At 38.1% G+C, this 27,504-nt stretch overlaps 2 protein-coding genes across 3 annotated transcripts in view; both read right to left on the bottom strand.

Annotated features, from left to right (window-relative positions):
- The window catches only part of GXYLT1 (glucoside xylosyltransferase 1), a 28,634-nt gene extending 25,862 nt beyond the window's left edge, over positions 1-2,772 (bottom strand). For both annotated transcript variants that reach the window (XM_058805420.1, XM_058805421.1), the window contains exon 1: positions 2,570-2,772. In XM_058805420.1, the coding sequence (XP_058661403.1) occupies positions 2,570-2,772 (203 nt within the window). The remainder of the gene's footprint in view (positions 1-2,569) is intronic.
- Positions 2,773-11,329: 8,557 nt separating this feature from the next.
- Positions 11,330-27,504, bottom strand: part of YAF2 (YY1 associated factor 2) — a 31,233-nt gene continuing 15,058 nt past the window's right edge. The window contains exons 3-4 of the mRNA XM_058804813.1: positions 22,768-22,920; positions 11,330-20,195 (exon numbers count right to left, since the gene is read on the bottom strand). Of these exons, the coding sequence (XP_058660796.1) occupies positions 19,958-20,195; positions 22,768-22,920 (391 nt within the window). The 3' untranslated portion in view covers positions 11,330-19,957. The remainder of the gene's footprint in view (positions 20,196-22,767; positions 22,921-27,504) is intronic.

The raw sequence follows: 27,504 nt of genomic DNA, 5'->3' as shown, positions 1-27,504 counted from the left end.
TAAACATGTCTCCACCATTGCTAAATTCTTCCAGATGTAGTATTCCAAAGCCTTATTTGATACTTGAAGTTTTCTTGTTTGCATGTTTCCAAAAACCAACAGAAAATTCAATGTCTTCCTTTCCTATCCCAGAGCATGATTGAGCTCTTTCTGGCCTTGTGGAATATACCAAACTGGACTATTCAGGCAAAGAAAACACTTCTTGGCTAAAGAAAACAGACAAACACTGCTGAGTGTATAAATGCCTTCAGATGATAGATTTGCTTTGCTGAACTGTATTTTAAAGCCATCAGTGAACACAGCTGAAGCAACTCACTTATGAAAGTTACTATTAATGCATGCAAAATGTTAAACTTCAAGGACTAGAAGGTGATCTAAATGCAATTTACTCTGTAAGGTTATGCACCCTTCAGGATATCACATGATCACCAGACAGTCAGAAGTGGCCATTTGATATGTGGGCCATAGTGCTCGGTCAGTCTCTACTGGAGAAGTAGCTGATGTATAAAAACTGAAAAACACCAATACATTCAGCAAGATGTGTGTATCACTTATGATAGTGAATAAATGCAGTTCAACACTCAAGAATAATTTACAAATGCATCTAAAGGAACATTCAGTGGGACACTTATTAACTGCCACAGGACAGAGCTTTTCCTTAAACAAAAGCCTTTTCTCTTTTCTAAGAGTCTCACTCACAAATAGGTTTTTCACATGCACTTTTTGCACAAACAGCATGTTTCAATAACTTACAACAGCAGATGTTTATCCTGAGATTTCAGCTTGACGGCAGTTTATAAGTAAATAACTCCCACACAGGTGAAAAAGCACACTGGTTTTGCAAGGAGATGCACCCCCAAAAAACCGTATACAGCAGTTGTATACAGCAAATGCTTTGTGGCATTTGAGATCTTTAGAATAAAGAGCTTTGTCAGTTAGTAAAACTTTTCTACTTGACGACACATTTGGGGAGATTTATATCTCATCTGATATAACTGCAGCAAGAAGCTTCTTGCACCTTGCTGAGGCTCTTCTCCAGTCATATATTTAATTTAAAAACTACACTTTTAATATGAATACTAGAACAGTACAGCTTTTAAAATAAACTTGGTTCATTTTTTGCTTACTAGCAGTATGATGCAGCTTAAAGTCATTTCAGCTTTCAATAGTATAAATCATTCATTTACATTATTATCTTCTACCCAACAAAAGTTTGCTTCATTTAAACTGCATGTTTTCTTTAGTAACACAAATATCATACATATGTTTTTTTATTGTATTTTTATTTAGAACTAGTAGATTTCAACCACTCACAAGAAGTGAGTGGTTCTTCACAAACTAGAAGTGAGGCACAATTATCCTTACATCTTTTTCACGTTAAAATCTGCATTAACTTGAACTAATGTAAAAACAAGGGGGAAAAATTCTTTTAAGTAGTTACACCAGTCGATAGCTGGGTTTCACATTTCAGCTGACTCCACCCCTAGTAACTCAGAATGCTGTTTCATGGTATTCCAAGATTATTAAATCAGAGTTTGTCATCCTGCCATCCTCTGTAAGTCCTTTACAACAGCACCGACACTTTTATAATTACATGATGAGGCAACACATGATTAGCGCTGAGTTAGCCAACAACTCGGTAGTTTTCAAGCAGGTCACCACACCAGATCAGCTCACTCGTGTGCTCAGAGGAGCACAAGCAGGACAAGGACCGGGGGGCGCCAGAGCTTGTGCAGCACCGGGAAGCAGCGACCATCGCCAAATCAACAACTCACTTTGCTTTAAACTGCTGTGGAATCTGAGCAGATGTAAAGCTAGACTGGCCCAGAATGGTCTGGCCCTAATTTTTCCTCCATTTTCAGTAACAGATTTCTCATCACTTCGCTTTTCCTGGCTTTAGGGTTCCGGTAGCCACAGGTGAACAGGATTATGAAACTATAATCTAAAGGAAAACTAGTAAATCCCATTCCATAGTCTCAATCACCATTTGGCCACACTAAAATTTCTGCTGACAGAGGGCAACAGAACTTTGCAGAGTGTGAGATGCTCGGATATGCACTCCTTTAATTACAGAACTGAACTCACTGCTTTCTGTGAGACTGGCTGTATTAAGATATCCCATAACAAACAGTTTGGCTTCACTGAAGTTATGTTCGATAGTCATACAGTTACTAAGTTTCAGACCTGAACGAGCACCGTGAAATTTTATCCTTTTGGAAGAAGGAAACGCAACCCTTCACTCGCCCTGTCCCACTAAGCAGCAGCCAGGGACGGGCTCAGCGCCGCGGGGACGCGGACGGGGGCGGCCTCGGCCGCCGGCAGCGCCACTCCTGAAACTTTTCCGTGCTTGTTTAAGACTTCCCTAGCCGCCAGTACGCGGCCCGCGGGAGGCCGGGAGGGAGCGCACAGTCACCCCCGCCCGCTGCCCCGAAAGCGCGGCCAGGCCTCGGCGCCGCCCGCCCGGCCCCGCTCCGCCCGCGGCCGGCACGGAGAGCGGCGCGCTCCTCCCGCCCTCCCCGCAGGAATGCGCCGGGAACCGCCGCCCGCGCCCGGCTCCGGCCCCGCGTACCTGCCGCTCCCCGCCGCGCCTCGGCCCGCGCTCCCCGCCTGCCGCCAGGCACCGGGCGTGGCGGGCTCTCGGGCCTGCCTCTCGCGGCCGCCGCCGCCGCCGGGCTCCTGCTCCAGGGACAGGGCCAGCTGGCTGAGGCCGTAGAGCAGCGAGCAGACGGCGCAGCCCAGGCACAGCAGCGCCACCCGCGCCAAGCGCCGCATCCTCCCGCCCGGCGCGGCGCGGCACTGCCGGGCGGGCCCGCGGCTCCGGCGGCAGCGGGAGCACGACGGGAGCGGCCGCGGCGTGCGAGGGGCGGAGCGGGGCGGGGCGGGACCGGGCCTGGAGCGGGGCGGCCAGGGGCGGGACCGGACCCAGAGCGGGGCCGGGCGGGCCGCAGGGCGGGGCCGGAGCGACGCCCACTGTTTATTTGCCCCAAAAGTGAAAAAAGGCGCGCCTCCTTTTTCCCGCTGCATCCCCGTGTTCATCGCGGCCCTGTGCTCAGCCTGGTCTCGGCCCCATTCAGGCCTTGGTCCCTGGGAGAAGTCGAGCGACGAAGTATCCAAAGCAGAGACAGTGGCAGTCCCGGTCTGCTCCGCTGTGGTGCGGCCTCACCTTGGCCACACTAAAATTTCTGCTGACAGAAATCCCGTGTGCAGTTTTGAGAGCCTCAATATAAGAACAATGTCAAGCTGTTAGAGGGTGTGCGTCTTCATTAAGGGCTAAAGCTCCCTCAAAATGACACTCTTTCCTTGCTATCAATGTTTCTGTTGCACTAACTTCCTGTGTGAAAACTTCACAGCTGCTTCTGCACAAGAATATCTATACATATAAATATCTAAAGGGAGGGTGGAGCCAAACTCTTTTTGGTGGTGCCAAGCAGTAGAACAAGAGGCAATGAGAGAAACTGGTACGAAGGAAGTTCCACTTGAAAATGAAGAAGAATTTCTTTACTGTGCAGGTGACTGAGCACTGGAACAGATTTCCAGAGAGGCTGTGGAGTCTCCCTCGCTGGAGATATTCCAGAACCATATGAGCACAATCCTGTGCACTGTGTTCTAGGAGGACCCTCTGGTCCAGGCAGGCTGGACCAGATGACCCACTGTGGTCCCTTTCAACCTTTACCCATTTTGTGATATGCCCACTCATTCCAGCTGAAGTTACACAGATGTCCTTTCTCCTTGTACGGACACAGTCTGAGAATGCAAATCACTTTGGATGCAGGCCCCTTCCCTCCTCTGGCCTTGGCACACAGGTGGCTGCGTGGCACCCTGGCCAGAGGAGCAGATGGGTGCTGCTGGGCAAGGGAGATGCTGGGCCAGAGAAGCTTGGAGAACTGAGCCTCAAGGATTTGTTTGCAGTCACTAGCAAAGATAGAGATATTTTAACTCACCGAGTCATGCTTCTGGACAACAAAATGTAGGTCTGGGAAGTGGCAGAAGAAATAATAGCTGTACATCTTGCTAGATGGGGGGAGTATTGGTTGGGTTTCAGCTGAATCCAACACAGTAGTGCATCCTCTGTGTAGCCCAGACCACTGAGCAAAGGCCTAACAGTTTGACTAACCTATACTATTGCCAAGGTAAGTATTTTAAAATCATTATTCAGTGCTGCTCCCTCAGCTTCTGGAACTGGTTTTTAAAAAATAGAAATTTGGAATAATTCTGCTTACTTGTCTTTACAGTGCATTTGGCTCACATTTTTTCTATGGACTGGAAACATCCTTTTTAAAGCAAGTGATAATATCCCCATTGAGGACCCTGCATTTTAATAAAAATGCCAACATGATTTCCAATAAACCATTAAAAATAATTCTGTTATAGCTTTTGTGGTCTAAGGATGAATGTTGTATGTGAATGCCCACAAAACCTGAGCCATAGCTTACTGCTGTTCTTGCCTGTGCTTGAAAGAAGGGGAAAGCAGGATGCCAGCTGGCAACTCTGATAGTTGGAAGAGAAGTAATGCCAAAATTGTTCATCACCTCTTCCTCAAAATAAAAAGGAAATTAGGAGAAAAGGTGGCCCTCAGAAAATATGGGCTACTCAACTCTGTTTGCAGTGAAGATATTGGGATGATTATCAAAAGATATAAGCAGGGAAATTGAGGCTGAGAAAAAAACAAAACATAGAATTCAAGAGGAAATAAGGAACTAGAGAGGATGAAATCAGGGCCAAAGATGGCGGGGTGGTGAAGGGGGAGTCGTAGGTGAAATGGCAGAGGATTAGGCAAAAGAACTCTGGAAGGAGGTTACTGGCTTGCATTGCAGGAAAAACTAGCTCTGAAAGCACCACCAAAGGTCTTAGCTGAACTTTCTGTCCCTCAGTTCTGTGTTTCTTAGTGCTTTCTGCCACAGGCTGCCATTCAGCTTCCCTGATTTTGTGTTTGTGCTCAAAATGGGGTCCGTGGCTCTCATTGCACCTGCTGACCTGTGTCACGAATTCTTGCACTGTCCCACTTCACAGCCCTTTGCACACACTGTCAAGTCCATATGGCAGGGAGTGAGTGTGTGAGTAACATAGACATGAGAATCAGAGTGGAGAGATATAATGGAGTATTTACTGACAGCAAGCTTAAAAGCAGAGACCATTTATTCCCTGCTGAGGTGTTACACTTGTCTTTTATATGGAAGAGTGTTCCAGCCAGGGAAAATGAGGTCTGAAGGGTGTTATAGTGGCACCAAGAATAAATGTGGCAGATGGGTAGTAATCATGGTCTCATGCTTCTGAAGAAGAAATTATATTTTTAAGAGGAGAAAATAAATAAGGAGCGCTAAAGAGAGGTGACAGAGGGATAATTTTTTATTATTATTATCAACCATGTCATTACCTAAGTATGAATTAAAGGACTTCATTCAGTGCTGTTCAATAATATGTGAATAATTAATGAATGAGAATATATCTGCAGTGTTCTAAGAATATAACTAAGGCAAGGTCAGAAAGAAAGCATCTTTGTTAAGCCCTCTGTTGGTATTGGGGAGAAAAAAACCATACACACACAAGGCTTTTTGTCAAACTGCAAAATCTGTCCATTTAATCTAAGTATAAGTTGGTCTGATAAAAGATAAAATGCTTCTTACTACAAACTTGGCCTTGTGAATAAGGAAAATAAGCAAAAGTTACTGAAATGCTACACCTAAATTGTATCACTGAGAAAAAAACCAATATCAGATGGTATTTAATTACCAATTAAGTTTATAAATTCTTTAAAGATTAATAATTATATGTCTTTATTACTTATCATGAAAAGTTTATGAACAATATGTAACATTTTATGCTACAAGGTCTGCTAGTCTTTAATTATCTTAAAACATGAAGAGTTACAATCAGATGCAAGATTATCTGCTTTTATTGATTCTAAATCTTTAATCCTTTTCTTGACTAGAATTTAGTTATTTAACTATGTATCTTTTGTATCTTTAGTACTCAATTCTATTTACTACCTCCAGAAAACAGCTCAAATCCAGAAAAAAACTATCTTAATAAACTACAGGTGACAATTTTTTTAAAGAATCAGCACCTGATATTTCTGCAAGTGGGTTCATAAGGGTCAGAGCAGTCACTGTGAGCCAGAAAAGGAAACCAACATTCTAACAACTCATTAGATAAAGAGATAAACCAGATCAACTTAAATTAAAAAAGAAAAAATCAGTCCTAATCAGATGCATTTGTATCATTCCCCCTGATTTTGTTCTTTCACAAAATTAAACCATTAATTGAGTTGGTAAAGCAATAAGATTTTGTGTTGATAGATTTGTGTCAACACTGCCCTGTATGCAGAGCAGTTAAGGGTTTTTCAAAGGCAAAGACACTTCCTTTGATGTTCACGTGCCCTTTCATACAAGCTGCAGTGTCAGCACTTGGCTATGATAGATTGCAAGGTTGGGTAAGTAGGAATAAACTGCTTTGCTGCCATGTGTTGTACATATGGTATCATCAGACTTCTTCTCTTGCTGCCAGAAATCGCTTTTTTCCCTGCCTATTAACTTTTAAGAAAAAGACTTAGTTTGGTGCAACTGCTTCCACTCTTATTGCATCTACACCTTCCTAACGTATAAAAATATTTAAAAAACTTCTCAAAATCAATTTTCATTGACAACCAAAATATTATTACCTTCCCCCATTACTTTCCTATTTAGCTCTCATTGTTTAGCATTGTAGTGTGTTCAACCTACTTAAAGCAGAAGCTTAAAATATTTTGCAATTATTGTTGATAATCACAATAGCACCAAAGACAATAGAAATAGGAAAAACATCGAGGACAATAGTGCACAAAATTAAGTAAGCTGCCTTGTAAACTGTTTAGGAAGTGGTGTGATTGCAAATTTCCTAATTTCTTCTAATTTGAATCAATTATTTATCAATAGTACACTTCAAAATTTATTTAATAGATCCTTTGTGAACAATTGTAAGTTATTAAACATTAGTCAAAATATTTGTAGCATTCCTCTTAAAAAAGTTGAAATTTCGTGCTCTAAATCAATAAGCATCTATATATGTAGACTTGCACAGTATTTAATAGTTTACTACATTAAAAAAGCAGAATGAATACTTTCTAGGAGCACAAAGATAATTTTCTTTTTAGCTTTTTTTCAATGTTTTTGTGTCAAGTCCTTTTTTTCCTGAAAATATTTCTACATTTGGTGCTCCCGAACATCAGTCCAGAAGGGATTCTCAATGTTGGACTTTAGTTTCTTTGCGTCATCTAAAACTTTCCAAAGACCATACCTGGCATGGGTATAATAAAGGAGAGACAGGTGACAGCCAATATGGCTTTACTAAGGGCAAATTGTGCCCGACAAATTTGGTGGCCTTGTGCAGTGGGCTTGGAATGCTGATGGATGAGGGGAGTGCAGAAATGCCATATACCTGCACTTGTGCAAAACATTTGAAACATCCCACGCAATATCCTTGTCTCTAAACCAGAGAAGCTCAACATGAGCCAGCAATGTGTGCCCGCAGCCCCGAAAGCCAAAGGGGTCCTGAGCTGCATGAAAGCAGCGTGGCCAGCAGAGTGAGGGAGGGATTCTGCCCCTCTACTCCACTCTCATTAGAGCCCACCCATAGTACTGTGCCCACCTCTGGGGTCCCCAACATAAGAAGGCCATGAACCAGCTGAGGCAGTCCAGAGGAGAGCCGTGAAGATGACTGAGGGCTGGAGGATCTCTCCTGTGAAGAGAGCTGGGCTTGTTCAGCTGGGAGAAGAGAAGGCTCTGGGGAGACCTAACTGCAGCCCCCCAGTACCTAAAGGGGCCAAAAAGAGAGCTGGAAAGGGACTTCTTACAAGGATATGTAATTGGTAAGAAAAGAGGAAATGGCCTTAATCTGAAAGAAGGTAGGTTTAGGTTAATTATAAGAAAAAATTTGCTATGAAGATGTGGAACACCAGAACAAGTTCCCCAGAGCAGCTGTGGATGCCCCATCCCTAGAAGTTTTCAAAGCCAGGTTGGATAGGGCTTTGAGCAACCTGGTCTAGAGGGTGTCCCTGCCCATGGCAGGGGGGTTGGAACTAGGTGACCTTTAATGTTCCTTCCAACCCAAACCATTCTGTGATTCTATGATTTGTGTTTAAAATACTTTTGCAAAGAGTCAAAGCAAACATACTTACTTATGCAAATATGTATCATATACAATAAATATAGAAATAAGGCATGAAGGGCTGGTGTTTACTTGTTTGTTTATTTACACATAACTATATTTAAGTTTAAAAGTTCTTATTGTGTCCTGCTGTTGTTTGCTACAGCATCAGGTGTTTTGAGTCCCAATACTCAGATCAGGGTTTTTAAATTTTTAGAATATATTTTTTATCTCTAATTGAACAAATATTTACTAGCCGTAACCCTGCACAACAGGGTAACTTCACATTATGCCTTGAAAGTTCAATTTTTAAGATTAAATATATGAAATAATCTGAAAGTAGTTATCTAAAGTATTTTTTACCTTTTCCATTTCACAGTAAGAGTGCTGATTCCACACAGTGAATTTATACTACTTGCACTAAGTATGTTATCCTATTCAGTTTTTTTAAGATCTTTAAAATGAATGCATTAGGCCAGGAAATATTCAGACCATAAACAAAAAACCATCCTTTTATTTTAGGGGTGGGGTTTATTTCATATTTGATGTAAAAATTTTATGCATTTTATTATTTTATTTCTAATAAAAAAGGCTACATGTCTTGGAAAGTGAAACTACACCTAGCAAACAGCTAAAATGAAAAAAAAAAAATTAGATGACAACTGCCAGCTGTCCTTATAAGTGGAAACAGAGGTATAGGAGAGTTGTCAGGTCTCTGAGAGCCATTTAGCACTGCAAGCCAGATGATACACTGGAGCCAGTAGCTCCTCTTTCGAATGGAAAAGACAACAGATGGTCATTCAGGAAGGAGGTGTTTTGGAAAGTGGTCAGTCAGTCAAACCAGGTAAAGTGTTGACTGACTTTGCCAATTTATTTCCCTTTATATTTTGTTCATCTGTACCCTGGTTTTACTCCCCCTTCAAGTAGAATTTTAAATGTACACCAATGTAGAGACAATGCCAGAGATAGAGAAATAAAATCCTACTTTAAAATATTTACATCTTTTACTCTAAGTGTTGCTCAATTTTCATAAATATGAATTCAAAACCATGACTGCTTCAAAAGCAGTCACAAGTGGTAGTTGTTTAAAGCACTTAGCACTTCAATTATCAGGAAGAGATAAGACACTAATATTCGCCCATTTTACTGGCTGCTACTTTTAACACTGAATAGAACAGCCAAATCGCAGACAAGTGCCTGAGGTGCCCAGCACTCTCACACTTGGTGGCAGTCTTGGCGATGCCCGAAGCTCACACAAGTCCCTGCTGTGAGCAGCCAGCCTGCCCTGTGCTGCCATCACACTGCCTTATCTGTGGTGTCCATTGGATTGCTCTCAGACCCTTCTGCTGCAGAGCCAGCAAGGAGCTGGGATATTGTGTAGTGCTGAACTTTGAGCCTGAAACACCCAAAATTGTATGTACACATAACTCAGCCTTCCTTTGCCCATCTTTAATCTGTAGCTTTACAAATTCAGTTTTTACTCCTTTTTTTTTTCAGGACAAGAAAGGGTAAAATGAAATTGGACAATGTCCTAAACTATCTCCAGGCACCAGGCCCATATCTGCAGGGGAATGCTGTGATCTCCCATGGCTGCCAAAACATTTGTGTGGAATTTAAGAAATTTGTTTTGATCTTCAGACCCATAATTGTGTAGCAGTCTTGCCGACCAGTCAATAGCTGAAAGAAATTAATAAAAGGGTGATAGAAGGCCTTAACAACTTGCTCTCCCCTCTTTTGAATCCCTCCTGTTCTTGCAAAATAGATGAGTAAGTAAGACTAAATTGGACCCTTTAATTAGTGACAATAGCCCTATTCTGGTATGTGATGCCAATTTAGTCAGTATTCTGCTAGTCCCAAATTTGGTAGTTACTGTCAACAGTTCCCCAACACTTGCTGCCTGCACTTGGGGATCTATGCCCAATAATGACAGGATGGCATTTAAAGCATTCTGCACCCAAGGAGGGACCAGCCTCACATGCTGCCTCCTTGGAGCAGGGATGAGCTCCTATACCCCTGGCCAACACTTCAGTTACCTGCTACACAAATGGGAAACTCCAACAGTCTTTACAAGAGAATCAGCTTCTTTCAAGAATGCCTTGTAGGACCTTTGCCTCATGCTGCAAAGAAACAATTCAGAGAACTGAACATGGGAGCTGTAGAACTGAAGACAAACTGAGAGAACCCACAGAGACCACTGTTTTACAAGCTGCTTCAGTAGCAAGCACAGTTTTTATATACAATGAGATGAAGCCTTAAACAAAGCCTCCTCAAGTTTCTTACCTCATTGGTTACTTTATTTTGCAAGCATTGATGCTTTCATAGTTTCTTGCTTCAGAAGCAGTACTCCCAGGAATATCTCAACTTCCATCATAACCAAAAGTGGTCATGAATCATCTCTGCTAATAAATTAGCAGAGGCTTCTTGGCATTTTGAGATCAAATTCCCAAAGTCTACTGTTTATCCCCAAATTCCCCACTTGTACTTCTTGCACTTTCTCCTAGACAGTATAAATAATACATTCAGAGAGGGGTTCTGAACATCTCATTTTATTTACCATTTTATCATAACACACCCTAAGCATCACCAATGCCAGTCAAGATTGTAGTCCACTTGCATTAGTTTTCATCAAAAATATTTCCTTGTCAAATTGTTCACAGGCAAGAAGTATTAATTTATTCCTGGGAAAGGCATTTTAATGTGTGTCATTATTCTACGCATCAAAAACATCTATTTATGCTCCTCTGAAACCAACAATATGTCGTAAGTGTGAAATAACTATAGGGATGTAAATTTTTAAACAATTCCATTATCATTAATTGTGTACCATTTATCATAGTAAAAAAAAAAAAAAAAAGTTGTTGCACTGTGATTCCTTCTGTTTCTTTCTTTCCAGACACTTCTCAGCCTTCCTGCCGAGCTTTCAGAATTTTAAATTGTTTAAAATAGTCTTTGAACTGGGGTCAGGAAGAGGTCAGTTGGAGGCAGCATCCCAATGGGTTAATGTATGGTCATCTTTAAAGGAGTGCTATGATAGAATTGAACATAGTTTATCAGACAGAAAATTTGTAGCATCTCATGATGCAAACTGTACTTTCTGAGTGTTACAGAGACCTTTTAATTAGATCAATATGCTATGTTTTTCTTAGAGTACCTTTAGAATTTTTAAATTAAATTTGTGTATATTAAAAAATTACAACCACACAAGATCTTTCATTCACAGAGACGTTTATTTTTGTCTTCAATGTTTGTAGGGAATACGATTTCACTACAAAAGTGTCTCAGAGAAACTCCATTCAAAGTCTAGGCTTAAGAATGAAGGGAAAATATACTTTCAGCTGTACCAGTCCTGAGCAAAGTTTAAAAAAAAATTTAAAAAAAATCCACTAGAGATAGGAAGCAGCACCAATTAAACCAGAGGGCCTCTTACTGATATCTGCTCATGCTTTCTTTTCTGCTTGAGAATTGGTAAAAACTTAGGTAGGAAAAATTACTTTATTAGAATGTGGACACAAGATTCACAGTTCCAATCTCTCACCAAATACTACCCTTTTTTTTTATAGTTCGAGTCCAGGGCCTCAGTTTTACTTTCCATTAAGTAGTCAGGACTGCTAACAGCAAGACTGTTGCCCCCATGGTGTAACATTTTCTCTTACTCAAATTGGTAAATAAATATTTATTTAATATACTCCTTCTAATAAATATTTATTTCCTATTAATATCAAGTTCCTGAAAAGTTACATTGTTCTTAGAAGTATACTACTCATAGCATTATAAAACTTCTGATAACATCAGTTCTCAAAACAATTTAAGTGGCATACAATCTGTCTCTTGTTGTTTCAGTGAAAGGATTTCAAGCCATTGGTAACACTTGGTACTTAATAGTTGGTTCATCCAGGACATTCAGATTCAATCTTGTCAAAGTAAATACTTCTAAGAGTCAGAACAGAAAAGGCACTTATTTATTTTGGGGAAGACACCTGGCAGGTAAGATTTTTGTTTTCAAAATAACAAGCCCTTTTTCTAATAATAAAATCCTTAAAAAACTAGTTGGATAAACATAATGCCTATGAACAAAACCAACTTAGGTACCCCCTTCCCAAGAAAGATAATACTGTCCTTGACTGAGAAACTGAGAAATGTGAAAGCATCCAGAAATACTCACAAGTTTTATTCACTTCTGGGATATTCCAGTAGACCATCACAACTGGCTAGAAGAAAAAAAATCTCCTCCAAACAATGGGTGTTTTACAAATTGAAAGCCTAAAAATTTCTGGACTGTTTTTCATTAGGTACTCATGTCAGCAATAAAATGTAAGATTCTAACGTGTATAACCAGGAACATAACCTTGGTCACAACCAACAACCTGTGACTTCAACCAGAGGAGTAAATCTTTTATCAAACTTCTTGCAATTGAATCATTGCCTCAGTGATGCTCTGTGTAAGGCACTTAGTAAATTTTAAGAGCATCTGACAGTACTGTTGGTAGTTTTGATTTGTTGGTGAGGATGCTCTAACAATGCTTCAAGATTAACAGGTTAAGGTGTGGAATAATCACTGAAAACAGCCATATGAATTACTGGCCACAAAACTCTTCAGAAGCCACATCCATTCTAGTCTAGGTTCTTATCACCCTTGCAACATAAAGCTATCCTTTTTTTTAGCAGTCCAGGAATTAGACCCTTTAAACTTGTGTAGTAGCTAATTGTATGAGAGGAATTAATTTTGTTCCTAACTCTTTCATCTAAGCTTCCACCCTTTCAACAAATAACTTGTATGCAAGAGTGAAATATTCATGGTATTTACTACTTAATTCACAAAACCCTACATCTTCAGGCCAAATGTCATTCAACCACCAGCCATCAAGAATTATAAAGCAAGACACACCTCTAAGAAGTGTGTGCTGCCTACTTCCAATACACTACACAGAGAAAGGAACACTAAACACACAAAAAAGACAAAGAAGCCATTATATAGCTCTTCTAGGGATTATTCTGAAAATACATTTTCTTTGTTCTTCTTTCCCCCCTCCTTATTACTCTGTTTTTGTGGGTTTTTTTTTGTTGGACTGAGGGTTTTTGAAGGTGTTGACATTTTAGAAACAGAAGCTTCCTACTTGGAATTTCTGTAGGAAAGCAGAGAAAGCACTCAGTATCTGTGCGTGCTCCTCAGATCTCCTTCTCCAGTGGGGACTAAAAGCATTTTACTTGACAACATTTGCCTCCATCAGCTGGAAAGAATTTTGCTTATTTTGCCACATTTGGAAGCCTCCCAGCACAGAATAATACCATTTGCAGAAATGCAGATAATTGGCATCATAGAATGCCAGGTACCTCAGACAGAGTGCTTGAATGGTACAGAATCAGTGTAACTAAGTTTGCTCAGCAAGACTCTCTTCAGGTGGTCAATTATATAGAAACAAAGGCAACAGTGACAAAATTGATACTGACCTCTAAGCTCCCACACACCATTATTCTGTATGACTATGCTGATCTTAAAGAAACCAAAATATAGTTCAAGAATTGGGAACAGCAGTCAAATTCCCCACTTAAAAAAGTAGGCATAATAAATTATTTCAAACTCACTCATCCACTTACACTATAAATGTGCTTATAAGAAACAAAAGAAAGAAGGTATCAGGAATCAGAATGTGCTTCCTTCAGAGGTGGGAGTAATGATACATAATACATGTAACCTGAAGAGATTTCCCTTGCCTAGATTAATTCATAGCTGAAGGCTGCTACAGAAAGATGATCAGTCAGATGCCAGACTTGCCTGCTCAGAGATCTGTGCCATCAGGAACTGGGCCTGACATTGAAGTATTTTTATTTATCCTGTGCAAAGAAGAATCAGCTTGAAATAGATTATTCATGGATGACAGCTATATATTAGATGCATATAAATGGCAAATTAGATCTCTGTGTTCACAAGTGGGTATTCAGAAAGTAGAACTGGCCTTACCCCTCACTTGTCTTAACAGATGCAAAGTGATTAAACAACTCCATCCTTGTTTAGTGACAAATACCTGGGACTGTCTTTGAACCAAACAAAATTTGCAGTTTGTAGAATCTAATGATCTTGGGAAGAGGTAATGAGCCACATTTCATTAGCCTTGGTCACATTTCCTTCATTTTTCTGCATCCTTTTGCTTCTTCATACAGAAGATGAAAATTACATGCATGTGGTTAGCAAGTTATCAAAAAAAATACATTAATAGTCTCCTTTCCTCAGCTATCTTCTCAGTAACTCCACTGTAAATTAGAGCTCCATTGGTCTACAGCTACATGTATTAAAAGCCTGAGGAAGCATGTTCACTTTGCTTTGACAAGATGAGGATTTATACACAGATGTCCTGGTTTTGGCTAGGATAGTTAATTTTCTTCACAGTAGCTGGCATGGGGCTGTGTTTTAGATTTGTGCTGGAAACACTGTTGATAACACAGAGGTAGTTCAGCTGTTGCTGAGCAGAGGTTACACAGAGTCAAGGCCTTTTCTGCTTCTACTGTCACACCAGTGAGGAGACAGGGGGTGCACAAGGAATTGTAAGGGGACACCTCAACCCAGCTGACACAGGGATGCCCCAGACCACGTGGGGCTGTGCTCAGCACACAGAGCCAAGGGAAGGAGAAGGGAGAGGAGAATGTTTGGAGGGATGCTGTTTGTCTGCTCCAGTCACCATTACCTGTGATGGAGCTCTGCTTTCCTGGGGATGGCTGAACACCTGCCTGCCCTTGGGAAGTGGTGAATGTTTTGCTTTGCTTACATGTGCAGCTTTTGCTTTACCTGTTAAATTGGGTCCTTATCCCAACCCATGAGTTTCCTGATTCAGTCTTTGAATTCCCTCCCTCAGTGCACAGAGGCAGAATGCACAGGGCTGTGAGGTACCTAGTTGCCAGCTGGGGTCAAACCATGACAGGAAACAGTGTAATCAAAGACTACACTTTTCCAGGTGGCCTAGATCCTGAAAACATAGTCCTGCTTAAATAGTCCTCCATCTGCCAAGATCTGCCATACTTTCTAGAAAATAATTAAAATTTTAGAACTACTTTTTAGACTATTGTTACTGAACAATATTTTTGGTGGTAATTTTCTTTTTAAGCATATGGGGCAAAGAGCGATTAGATAAGGTTGCAATTTTGTCTTTTACAAAACCCCAAATAGGACAGCAATCTCTTGTAATCATTCTTAATAGTAATCACTAAGTTTAAGCCTTGTTCACAGACGTACCACAATCTTTTGGCATAATGTCTTAGGAAAGTCATGTAAACATGACTTGCTGGTGGATAATAGTATTTTCCAGCAAGCATGCAGTTTTCCATTGCTGTTGTACCATTCACTCCATTCTAGACATTCTACAGAGCACTGATTTGTAATTAACTTGTGAAGTAATTTTCCAAGTTTAATTAGTGGTTAAATCCAATTAATTCTTGTTAAAACACAGGTTCTTTAGATGTCAAGCTAAGCTCAATATGATTGTGGTCTTAGACAAGTCTCTTAAGTCTCTTTTAACAGTTTCTCCTTGTTTTAAAACTTTAACAGCACAAAAGAAAACCATCTGAGCTTCTACAGTTTTACTGATTTTACAGTTTTTGTATAGTTTTTGCTAGTTTGAAGTTATAACCTTCCAAACTGAGACTACTCTGACATAAGCTGGGGCATAATTTCAGGTTAAGAAAACCTCTGAAAGCTCAAGCTGTGTTTCCAGCACACCTAAATCTTAACATTCAGATAGAAGTATGCATTTTCAAAATGCCATATTTAACTGACTGGTCCACTAGCCAAAACCAGCATTAACTTTTATCTTTTTTATCTTATTCCTGAGTAAGCACAGGCTAAATTTACTATAAGTATAGCACCTGCTGTTGCCTTTGGAAAAATTAAATGTAAATGCCTTTCTATTTCCCTACAGTTTCTGATTTTGAATGAATTAAACCCAGACTCCCTAGGAGGGAGAAGAGCCAAATAAAGGCATGTTACAGAAAAAAAAACCCCAAACAGATACAGTTAAAGAACCCTGGATAAAAAGTACACAATAGACAGCTTAGTGGCAAATCAATCCTGTTAACAAAGTAAAATCAATCAGCAAAACACAGGAAACTGTCAGGCTTCTGAGACAGGAGAGGAAAAAAGTAAAGAATTTAAGATGCAACATCTGAAGTTTAGAAGACCTGCCTAAACACTACAGTGAACCAATTGAACAAATTATAGAAAGTACTGTCTCACATGGCTACTTAAAATGTGTTATTCATAATATTAAAAAAAAAGTAAAGTGCACAAATTATAAAATCAAACTATTTTTGAGATTTTACAATCTATGCCCCAAAACATAAATATCTAGATAAACACATAATAGGTTAAAACTTCAGTCATATTCTTAATTATTGACTCTTAATAGTAAGAATATTAAATTTTGAAATGTAATTTATTTATTACTACCTCCTTTGTTGGAATCAATATTTCATATGGTATAATTCAACCTGCTACTGAGTAGAAGAATTTTTATCTCCAATACGTAGATTTAAATTCATGAAAAAAAGAGTTCAGTCAACTATATATTTGTTCTTTTTTTTATACCACCGATAATTAATAGCAAAGTTAGGAAGATAAGAGACTGAATTACTGTACACTTTATCAATGAACTATTTATACTTATTTTCCCCCATTTCTCTTCCCTTTTCCTTTCTGAAACCAGACAATCAATCAGCACATAAAAGAACTCATTTACATGGAACACTATCACACTTGTCCTTGTGGGGCCACCATTTCATGAACATCCCAGGATGTATGGCTGTTGAAGACTGATGCATATATAGATTTAACAAATAACAGTTCTTATGCAGAGAGCAATCACAGAGAAAAATACCTAATCAGAACACATTACAACATTAAATTTTCACTTTTTATAAATGGAGTAAAGATGCTTTTAAATATATTTACAGTTAGAAAAAAGGATTTAGAATTACTACAAGTCAAAATTATTTAGAAATTATGAAAGTGAAGTTCATTTAAATTATATTATGAACAGACTCAAATGCAGTATTTTGCTTAGAATTTGTCTACTCTGCTGTCAGTATTGTCACATTCTTTTAATCACCAACAGGCAAAAACTCAACTTTGCTTAATGCTAAAACAAGCATCATTGCGATAAAACTCTGGCAACCTAATTGTTCAGTTAAAACCACCACAGCTTTTAAGAACCTAGTTGACTTCTGCAGCACCTGTTGTAGAAATTGCTCTTCAGTATCTTGTTCCATAATGAACACTGAGACTTTTTGCATTATTTTTGATAACCATACTTGTAACACATTGTTGAGATTATTCTCTAGAGGCAGTTGAATCATAGTAAAATCCACTCCATCCCTCCCTTCAAACCAAATAGCTACTTAATTCTGAAGATAAGAGTCCTTTTGTTGGCAGTGCTGGGTGGTTTATTCACATAAACTTAAATAAAAATACATTTCCCATTTAGTGAAATACTGGTAATAGATTACTATTTCTTTGCAAGGAATTCTGAAATGTGTTAGAATTCATTACATTTCAAATTAGAAACACATTTCATAAAACTTCTTGCAATGCAATTTACTATCCTTAAACTGCTTAAACAGTTTCAGCTCTTTTGTAATCCATTACATCAGTATATTCTGCAAATAGTCCCATCTAAAAATAAAATATAAAAAAATAAAGTTGCAAAGCATGTATTTTTTCTTTTAAAAACTAGTGTATGCTATTCTGAACACTAGCCCGGCCCCAAAAACATTTAAGAACCTTAAAAAGCATGTTTTACAGATACTAAATTTGGCCAGGTAACAGCAATGAACAGACATCCTATTTTTAGTAAGATAAAGCAGAATACATAATAAACAGGTCAGTAGTTAACCATCTGAAACAGCCTATAATTAACATTTGATGTCTAAAAAGTTTAAACAGCAACACCAAGGAATGAGGTATGTATGTTCTCAGATATCACATCAGACTCTCATTTTATGCAACTAACTGTATTTCACAACTAGCATCTTACAAAATAGAACAGTACCATTGTGCCTGTAGAAGTACTGCATTAAAAACAGAAAAATACATTACTACAATAAACCACCAAACATCACAATTGTCAGGGGCTACAAAAATCCATTATTTTAAGCCGTTAAGAAGACATATCATATGTAGGTAATAATTTGGGGCTGGATTCACTACCAAGAAGGTCCATCCAACTTTCACATAGGCTTAAAAATTTTTACTTTGAATGAAAAAGAAAAGGCTCACGGGAGTGTAAGTGCCCTACCTCACTAAAAGGAGCTAAATGAACTTTTGTACTGAACCAGATTATATAATTTAAAATCTATACATGAATTGTATGTATGTATGTATCAAAACACTTATTGGTTGTAAACAAAAATGCAAAATCTGTATTCACAAAAATATTTTATTGGTAATTTTACATAATACCAGGTGGTATTGTAAATAGTTTTGCTCTTTATCAGTATATTGCTAAGTGCGTGAATGTTGACAGCTTATGCCATAAAGTAGGATACTGAGTCTTTTTCCAATGATTTATGACATAATATATTCTAACAGGCCAATTCAATACTAAAGAAATTGATTCAGGAACAAAAAAATAATAGAATTATTATTTCCTTATTCTTGTGCAACATCTGATATTCCTGTACTGAAATGATAAGTGACTATGTGACACTAGAAAAATCTGGGGCAAGGAAACAGCACTAAGCAGAAATGAGAACTGCAGATCTGTTCTTTTTAAAGCTTTTCCAAACTTTCATATTTCCAAATAGTTTTTGCCAAATGCATCACCATCTGAGGTTCAGTATTTGTTACACAACACAAAATACCAGTGTACAGCGACAATGCAGTACTTTACCTGAATTGCAAGGTTAACTAATCAATGCTTAGAATGTGTTTTCTATTTTGCTTGTAAACATTACAATAAGTGTTTTAAGTGTCAAAAAATATTGGTAAAACCATCAACATAATTCAGTAACAGTAATCTAGTAAAATGTGTCAAACATTGGCAAAAATCCATACAAATGTTTTCTTTAATAACATTTTTCCTATTTAACCACACCAAGTACCAGCAGGTGTTTTTAACAAGATAATTATTATGAAAATTCTGTTGCAGCAATAATTGATTAAGTTGATCTTTGACTTGCATACATATGACTATGTTTCACAATTCTCAAATAATACATATTTAGGCAGCTTGAACTATGTTATAAAAATTTAAATTCAGTACATGCCAATAGTAGAGATTCCAAGAGTTGTGTTAGAATTCACTAAACTAAAAGTGAAAATGGACATACCGACAACACTGCATAATGAACATTCAAACCACATTTTCATGGCACCCTTACACATGTAGATTAAAAAGTTGGTCTGAAGATGCTTCATAAGCATTTGTTGATAGCATTTAATTTACTATAGAATCACAAAATAAGCTGAGTTGGAAGGGACCAAAAAGGATCATCAAGTCCAAATTCTGGCCCTGCACAAGACAGCCCCAAGAGTCACACCCTGTGCCTGAGAGCGTTGTCCAAACTCTTCTTGAGCTCTGTCAGGCTGGTGCTGTGACCATTTCCCTGGGGAGCCTGTTCCAGTGCCCAAACACCCTCTGGGTGAGAAACCTTTCGTGGTATCTAACCTAAACCTCCCCTGACTCAGCTTCATGCTGTTACTATCACTGCACTTTTTTTCTTTCTTTTTTTTAAACTGCATTATGTTCTAGTCAACATATCAATTATGCATGACTAATCTGTCATGAAAATGTGGTGACAGAACTTACGTATTTGCATGTTTTGAAGAGACTAATGAAACTGGAGGAAATAAACCTTAATGAGATTCCCCGTTCAGTGACGACGCTTCTCCTCTGGGTGAAGATGACCTGGACATTCCCCTCTCTGTGTTGTCAGAGCTAGAACCACTCTGACTGTGTTGATCTGCAGAAGCAGCACTGGAAGCAGGTGGTGACTTAGTTTTCTCCTTAAAGTCTGTAATAATGACTGTCAGATCTCCAACGGTAACTTCCAAATGCTGAGCGCTACTTCGATCCACATTTTTCAACCTTGGCCTAAATAAAGGAAACAATCATATTAAAAGCACACACACCATCTTATTATCTTGTCTCCCTCTTACTTTTTAGGAGCTCAGGAGAACAAATGTGTATATATCTTTTTGCAACACATAATATGTAGGAAAACAAAGTACCATAAGTATTAACAGTGGAGTGTTTCTTAGTATGTTTTACATTGAAATAGTTGAATATAACACATTACCATCTCGTAAAACTATTTAGAAGTTGACATTTTTAATAAAGTCACTATGCAGCAATATGTGAAGGTTTTTACTTATAAAACCCAATTCTTTCTTTATTGTGACTATGCAAAGATATAAATTTGATCCAGGGAAACATCCATCCCTGCAGCAGCCTGAAGCAACAATTTTCTAAGTAGAAAATTATGTTCAGTAATGAAGATGTTGGTGTCTGTCTTTTGAATTCAACAGCACAGGCAGTGTTAACTTGCAGCAGGTGTTACCTCATTTCAAAACCTCACTAGGACCACCAGTGTACTATTTGAACTGGACTTTGTGTTCACAGTGTAACTGTTATTCCTGGTATAGTCTCTGTTTTAAATTATGCAGAGATGAATGATACATAGTGTTGACAGACTAAGTATCTTCATTCAATCTTTCAATTGTTTAATTTTTCACAACAAAAAGAACTAAAGAATAATTTGACTTCTGTTTTGACATCATATTTTTGCTGGTGACATGCACAAAATACTTTCAATTTAGTCCTTTCCCATGATCTCCATGAGAAACTGATACCAGACAGCTGAATTCACACAAGCAGCTATGAACAGCACAATCTGTGCATTTAACTGACTCCACAGCTACCATTGGCTCAAGCTGCAATAAAATAATGATACCACATGTTTGCAGGTGTGATAACAGCACAGCTCTAACCTCTACCCTATCATCAACTTTGTTTGAAGTAGAATTTGTTCCCATTCACATCAGCTGAAACAATGCATGTCTTTTCTCCACTACAACTAAGATAGGCTTTGACATCATGCTCCCCTGAGGCTGAAGCAGTATGACTGAAGTTACTCAGAAAAAATTGAAAATCTGCTGATGTGCATCATGGGAATAGAGAGAAAAGTTCAGAATTACCAACTTGTGCAAGTGCTGTGTACCTGGAGATTATTAATTATACTGAGTATGCATGAAGATTTTTGTAGTTGTTTCCAGCAATAATATATACATTTTAAGGCAAAAAGAAAAGGATATCCTTTTTTTAAAAAATACTGAAGAAATCTGCCTAAACTAATCAGGCATTCTTAACTTACTATTGTACCTAGTAAAACAATTCTTGGAAAAAATTAACTGTTTGAAGAATTAAAAAAAAAAAAAATCAATTCTTAATGCAAGATCATTCTGGTATTTCGGCCCCAGATTTTATTTTAGGTCTTTTTCAAATTTCGTTCATCTTTCCCTGTCCCACTTTTTGCATTTTTACTGCATTATTGCAATTTACTCAATATTTCAATTTACAATTGGCTTAACTAAAGCTCACTATGCTAACATCAAATGCTTCATAATTGAAGTACTTCAGCTGCATGAGGTAAGCTTGTAGATTTGAGTATTTAAAAAAGAAAAATGAAAGGAAATAACACCTCAGTGTCCTTAATCCTAACCATGACTTTCCTAATGACTGCTCTCTACTGACTCTCAGTCTCTCCCTTGTTCTGATCCTAATGATCCTATTTCAGGCACAACAGAAGCATCTGCTACTTCCCTGCATAACTAATCCCAAAGGATATTTCTTGGCTGGGCTATTTTGGAGTGCTTCCAAAAAAAATCAATAGTTCCTCCCACATTTGCTTAGACTACATGTCTTATAGACTTTTCAGCTTTTTTGACACAGCATTCTTGCCACAATAACTTTATGCTTAGATTATGATGAATTAGGGGTTAAACCTGCTGCTTTTGTTTAGCAGTTTGCACCCTCCTTCCTTACAGCAAGATCAAGGCTTTTACAATTGCTTGTCTGTACTGCAATATTTCATGTTTTTCACTTGTAAGAGTCCTTCAGCATCCCAGATGTGGCATAGAGAGTTCTATCACTAGGTAATTGACATACCTTATCCTGTCACATTAATTTATACCCTAGTCCAGCCCTTCAAAGCTGAAGGGTTCTACAAAGCTATCAATAACTAAGTTATTTTCCCTACTCATCTGTAGTCTGGTACTGGTTCTCTCTTCTCCCACTACTATTTTGCATGAAAACTAATCACTCCCATCCTCTCTTTTTTACAGATATTAATATCATCAATTTGCCTATCAACAGTTTTGTATGGTATGCAAAACACTTCTATAAACTCTTAAAACAATACACTAAATAACCCTTAAAAAGTCAGTCTTTCTTTCTCTGTTCAGCTGATCTCCATCTTCTGGCCACAAGTACACACTGCAGGTCTTCTTCGTATTTTATAGACAGGCTAAACCAAAAAACTTCACACCAATATATAACCTAGCTGTTTGCCACAGCACTTAGAAACCAGTAAAATCAAAGAACACTTTCTTATTTTTGTTTGTAAATGACATTTTATGAATACTGCAAAAGTTTCTAAATTTTTTACCTGGTTTTCTTATGACTGTTCTTTTTGCTTGTTGTTTCCTTTTCACTTTTTTCCTTTTCTACTTTGTCTTTTTTCTCTTTCTTTGATTGTGTAGGGGGCACAAATTGCTGAGGAACCTGTTGTGCAACCAGCTGAGAGACAGGCCGAGGTTTCCTGTGTGCACATATATACAGACATGCATAATGCTTAGACTTTTCAAGTCTCAAACTGTCTACACTTCAGTTATTAACATTAACCATCACTGTAAGAAGAAATAGTGTTTAAACATATCTTGCTGCTAATACTTCATTAAGACAGCATATAAAATTTAAAGCCAGTATAGCCTTTTGTTTCACTTACTTGCATTATCAACAAGTGAGATTCTTTTATTTTACAGTATTTAGAGACAATATTTGCAATGAGCCCTCTTCTTGCAGCTGTCATATCCAGACAGAGAGTTCTGAGTGAGCTCCAAAAGACAATTCTTCCAGAAATTACATTACCACCCACTCCCAGCACCTTCAAATGTTGGAATGGGCTGGTTTGAGTCTACTCCAATACAGAAGCAGACAATCCTTACCACAAAAGGGAAAAAGCTGACCTTTGAGGTATCAGAGCTAAAGCCATTGTTGGCTTATAGAATAAAATTCAAGTGTTTTCAGCTCAAACAAATTTATTGGAGGCAATAATAAATCCTGTTGTGTATATTTTTTATCATGTTGTTCACTGGAAAAAAATACACTGCTAATTAGTATGTAGGCTATAGCTGTCAGAACACATATACTTTGGAAGCTGGCAACAGAAACATAAGACCACATTCCGTCAGTATACACAGTGCAGGTTTCATTTCTGAGTTTTGATCCAAACTAAAAACCAGTGAGAAAAGAGCAACAGCAGGCAGAAGAATTTCAACCATTTATTAGTTTTACATTTTCCAAAATATTATTTTGAAGTGGATTAATTTTTTATTCTGTTTTGTATTGGAATTCAATGACCCTAGTTTGAAATGAAACATTTTACTCATTACATTGCAAGCGTATTTACTTGTTCTGCAGTTTCAGAATTAAGAAATTTCAAGTCACAATATATAAAAAGCTTCTGTTATTAACACTTCAAAGATGTAAATTTCTTCTCCAAAAGAATGCTTACCCTGCCAAGCTCTTGGGTTTTGTTAGTTGGATTGTGATGTTAGGTCTTTTAAAAATAGAAAAAGCACAAATTATATGCACTGTGATACTCTGAAAATACAAAACCGTTATCAAAGCAACAGAAGCCATCAGCTCACACACATACTTAGTTATCCCAGCTCACAGGATCACACTACTGGCACTTCTTGCTTGGGTGAAGAGATGAGAAAAATAATAAGTGCAGGAAATCAAGGCAGTTCCCATTAACAAGTTACATTTTCAGTAATGATGCAATAGTTCAAGTTACAGACTGAAAACCAAATTACAGGAACTCAAAGTGTAGGAAAGAGAGTTAATATTAATCAGCTGAGATTTCATGAATCTTCACAGTAATTTCTTAATGAATTAAATAAATTCATAAATTGTCAACACAACAGAACTTTGGGATAAAAACTAGACTACCCCTTACTCACTCATGAACTGAGCCTCCATTGACTCATGGAAGGAGGAAGAACAGGAACAAATCCCTCTAGTGAAAACTCCCCAGCTTATAGCACTAGAACCTTGCAAAGAACACTGTAGTGAGCCCACAGTGAAAAACTCAAATGGGCTCAATAGACTACAAATGTGCAGCCTAACATAGTACATAAGATATTTTTAAGAAAACTTGCCTCAGAATTTTTTCAACCTTTTTTCACAGTATTTCATAACAGAGCAAAACCACCAAGGTGTAATTGATGCACAAGCTTATAATTTCAGGTGGAAGACAGTTGTGATATATACAGAAAACTGATGATCTGTCTTGAATTGAAGATTGCTCCAGGAGGTAGGGATACAGTTTGTCATGACAGTCAAGTGACAATCCCATCATTACTACACAGTGACCTGAGAGAATGATCAGACATGTTACTTAGGAACTAAGACACTAGTGAACTCGACACACAAGGAATTGTTTCCCAGGAGTGTGGGCAACACCATGATTACAGAAACTTGTTAGGGGTAGAGGGGAAAAAACAATCTTAGCAAATAAGATCTGAATTTATAACCATTTCAGTTCCTGAGGGCAAACTAGATAATTTCTGTTAGAGTACAGATAGGAAATTAAGCTTAGTTCTAAGTCCTAGTCTTAGAACTTTTTTCCTAATACCATAAAATGAGTGGGACTGAAAAAAAAATCTTTGCAACAAGGAGCAGAAGTCAGTAAAGGCAAAAAAAAAAAATACAGAGAAATCATATTTTGGAAGATGCACTAAAAATTAATCAAGAAGTTATATGTGGCTTTGCTGTGACAGGAGACACTTTCCATTAAAGAGTCATATCTTTGTTGTCAATTTTTTCTACAGCTATCAGTTACATCTCTGTTCTAAATTTTATTATCTGCTTTCTCAAGTTCTGATTTATTAAATGAGGCATTCAAGGTTGCTATATTAAAAACATTGAGAAAAAAAAGTAATTCATCTCTCGACACTAGGAATGCCTTTCAAGTGCTCAATTTTTCCCCAGGTACTCAAAAGCAGCTAATGAACTGTAACCAAGCACTTCACAAGCCATGCAGGTGTCAGGAGATAACGTTACTACATTCATGAAGCTTGAACCTGTTAGAATTGTTCCTGCTTAGTGGTAGCTGAATCATGTCACTCAAGCATGAATAAATTCATAGAGAAAAGGCGATTTTAGAGAAGATAAAAGTAAGAGAAACTATCCCTGTAACGGGAAATTGATTTTGATGATTTGCCAAAATACAACATTTTAAATTAGTAATTTTTGAAGCCAGTTAAATACTCCTTGCAATATGCTGCTACAGATTAAGTAGATCTGATGTTAACATGGCCTTTTGTTTGTATTAATGGTCATTTGCTCTTAAGGAATATTCAAGAGCACCTGAGCTAACTGGTGTTTAGAAAGAAGCTCTATAATCTTCTGCATTAAGATTACAAGTATTTTTGCTTCTATCACTGGACAACTATTGGACCACCACAACTGAACAATCCAGAACTACAAGGAGAAATATTCATAAAAACAATACCTATTATTTAGCCAGCCCCTAAAAGCTTTGTATTTTTGCCTAGTAATTCCACTTTAGTCATTCAAAGGAGGACATTAAGAAAGGCATACACTATTACAGAAGATAAGCGCTACAATTCTTTCCAGAGGTGAACTTCATGGTTTAAGCACTGTAGCCAACTGATTTACTGAGCTCCAAGAGATCTCTAAACATCACATCTCTGAATATTGCAGTCCCCTTCTCTACCTAGTTTTCCTTTTTAGACAGTGTTATCTTGCTTCTAAGTTGACATCAGCCATACTTCTACCTACACTTCTATCCCAATCTCATCCATTACACTTTTTTAATTATCTAATTCCAATGCTGTTTTTTATCAAGATCCTACTTGACAGGCTCTTCATAGTCTCCTTTAAAAAATTAGGAAAACTAACATTTTTCGTCCTTTAACAGCCAACAGTCATTAAGACAAACATACGAGGATAAAGTTTTTGTCTTCCCTTAAATTCCCATAAATGCTCAAAAACAAGGATATCATAATTTTAACTCTAGTCTTCTTGTTGCAGGATGTAACTACATTTTATCTTACCAGGTTTGATCTAGCTGCTGGTTGAGAAAGCATATTTATAGAGGCTGCAGAAACTTGTCTTTGCTCTAGCATTGGCATGCAGAAACTCATTCAGTACTGACACTGTAAAATATTTAATACTGCAAAGGATGAACTGGTTTTCATTGCTGACATTCTTTAAAAAAAAACTTTGTAGCACAGAAATTTACATGCCTAGAGATTAAAAATTCTCAAGAAGACCACATGATATCTGGAACTGTTGCCCTGAGTAATTTCCATTACTCAGAGCTCAACACAATACCTTCATGCATATAAAAAAATTTGGACATCTCACAGCAGTAAATGCTTCCTTGACTTCCCTCACCGACTATTCACCGATAGCCTGTGTTAACAGTATTTTGACTAATTTGATACGGTGAATAACTTGGTCTCATCACAGCAAAGCAGATCCATTTTGAGAACCAAAGTAAACAAAAAATATCTATACAATATTGATGACCAACACAGACACCAGAAGTACAATAAACTCTCAGTTGCCAGAGTTGTGCATCAAACATGCAGACAACCAAACTGGCTTAATGCTGAAGTATCTTGGTGTTCAGCTGAATTTAATTTATATAGAGCACAACTACATTTGCACAATTCTGCTTCTGCAGCAATTACAAGTCCACAAAGCACCTAATGTCTTCTGCACTACTCAGAGTATAAGCTCCAATTCTGACAGACCTGAACTACTTATCTGTCAATCAGCATTAGGGCTCATCTGCCAGTCTGGAAACAAGGAGCATGATGGTGCCAACTGTGATAATTTTCCCATGAACCATCCCCAAGTCTACCTACATCTCAAGAGAATTCTGTGTTAGCATGAGGTAGCCCTGCATGTAAAGTCAGGAGTTGATTTGTCCATTTGGTGCCATAAATCCTGAATGGCCAGAGCCAGCCAAATAAGACTGCCAAGTAGCAGAGTCCTGCCAAGCAAGTGAAGCTGCAGAGAGCACAGAGACACCAACAGTCCAACAGAGCAGCCAACACATTCGCTTTGATTTAGGGGGAGCCACCCT

The sequence above is a fragment of the Ammospiza caudacuta genome, chromosome 5 (genome assembly GCF_027887145.1).
Source record: "Ammospiza caudacuta isolate bAmmCau1 chromosome 5, bAmmCau1.pri, whole genome shotgun sequence".
Taxonomy (NCBI): domain Eukaryota; kingdom Metazoa; phylum Chordata; class Aves; order Passeriformes; family Passerellidae; genus Ammospiza; species Ammospiza caudacuta.
Note: the sequence above shows the minus strand (reverse complement) of the source record. Positions and strands in the feature narration are given on the sequence as shown.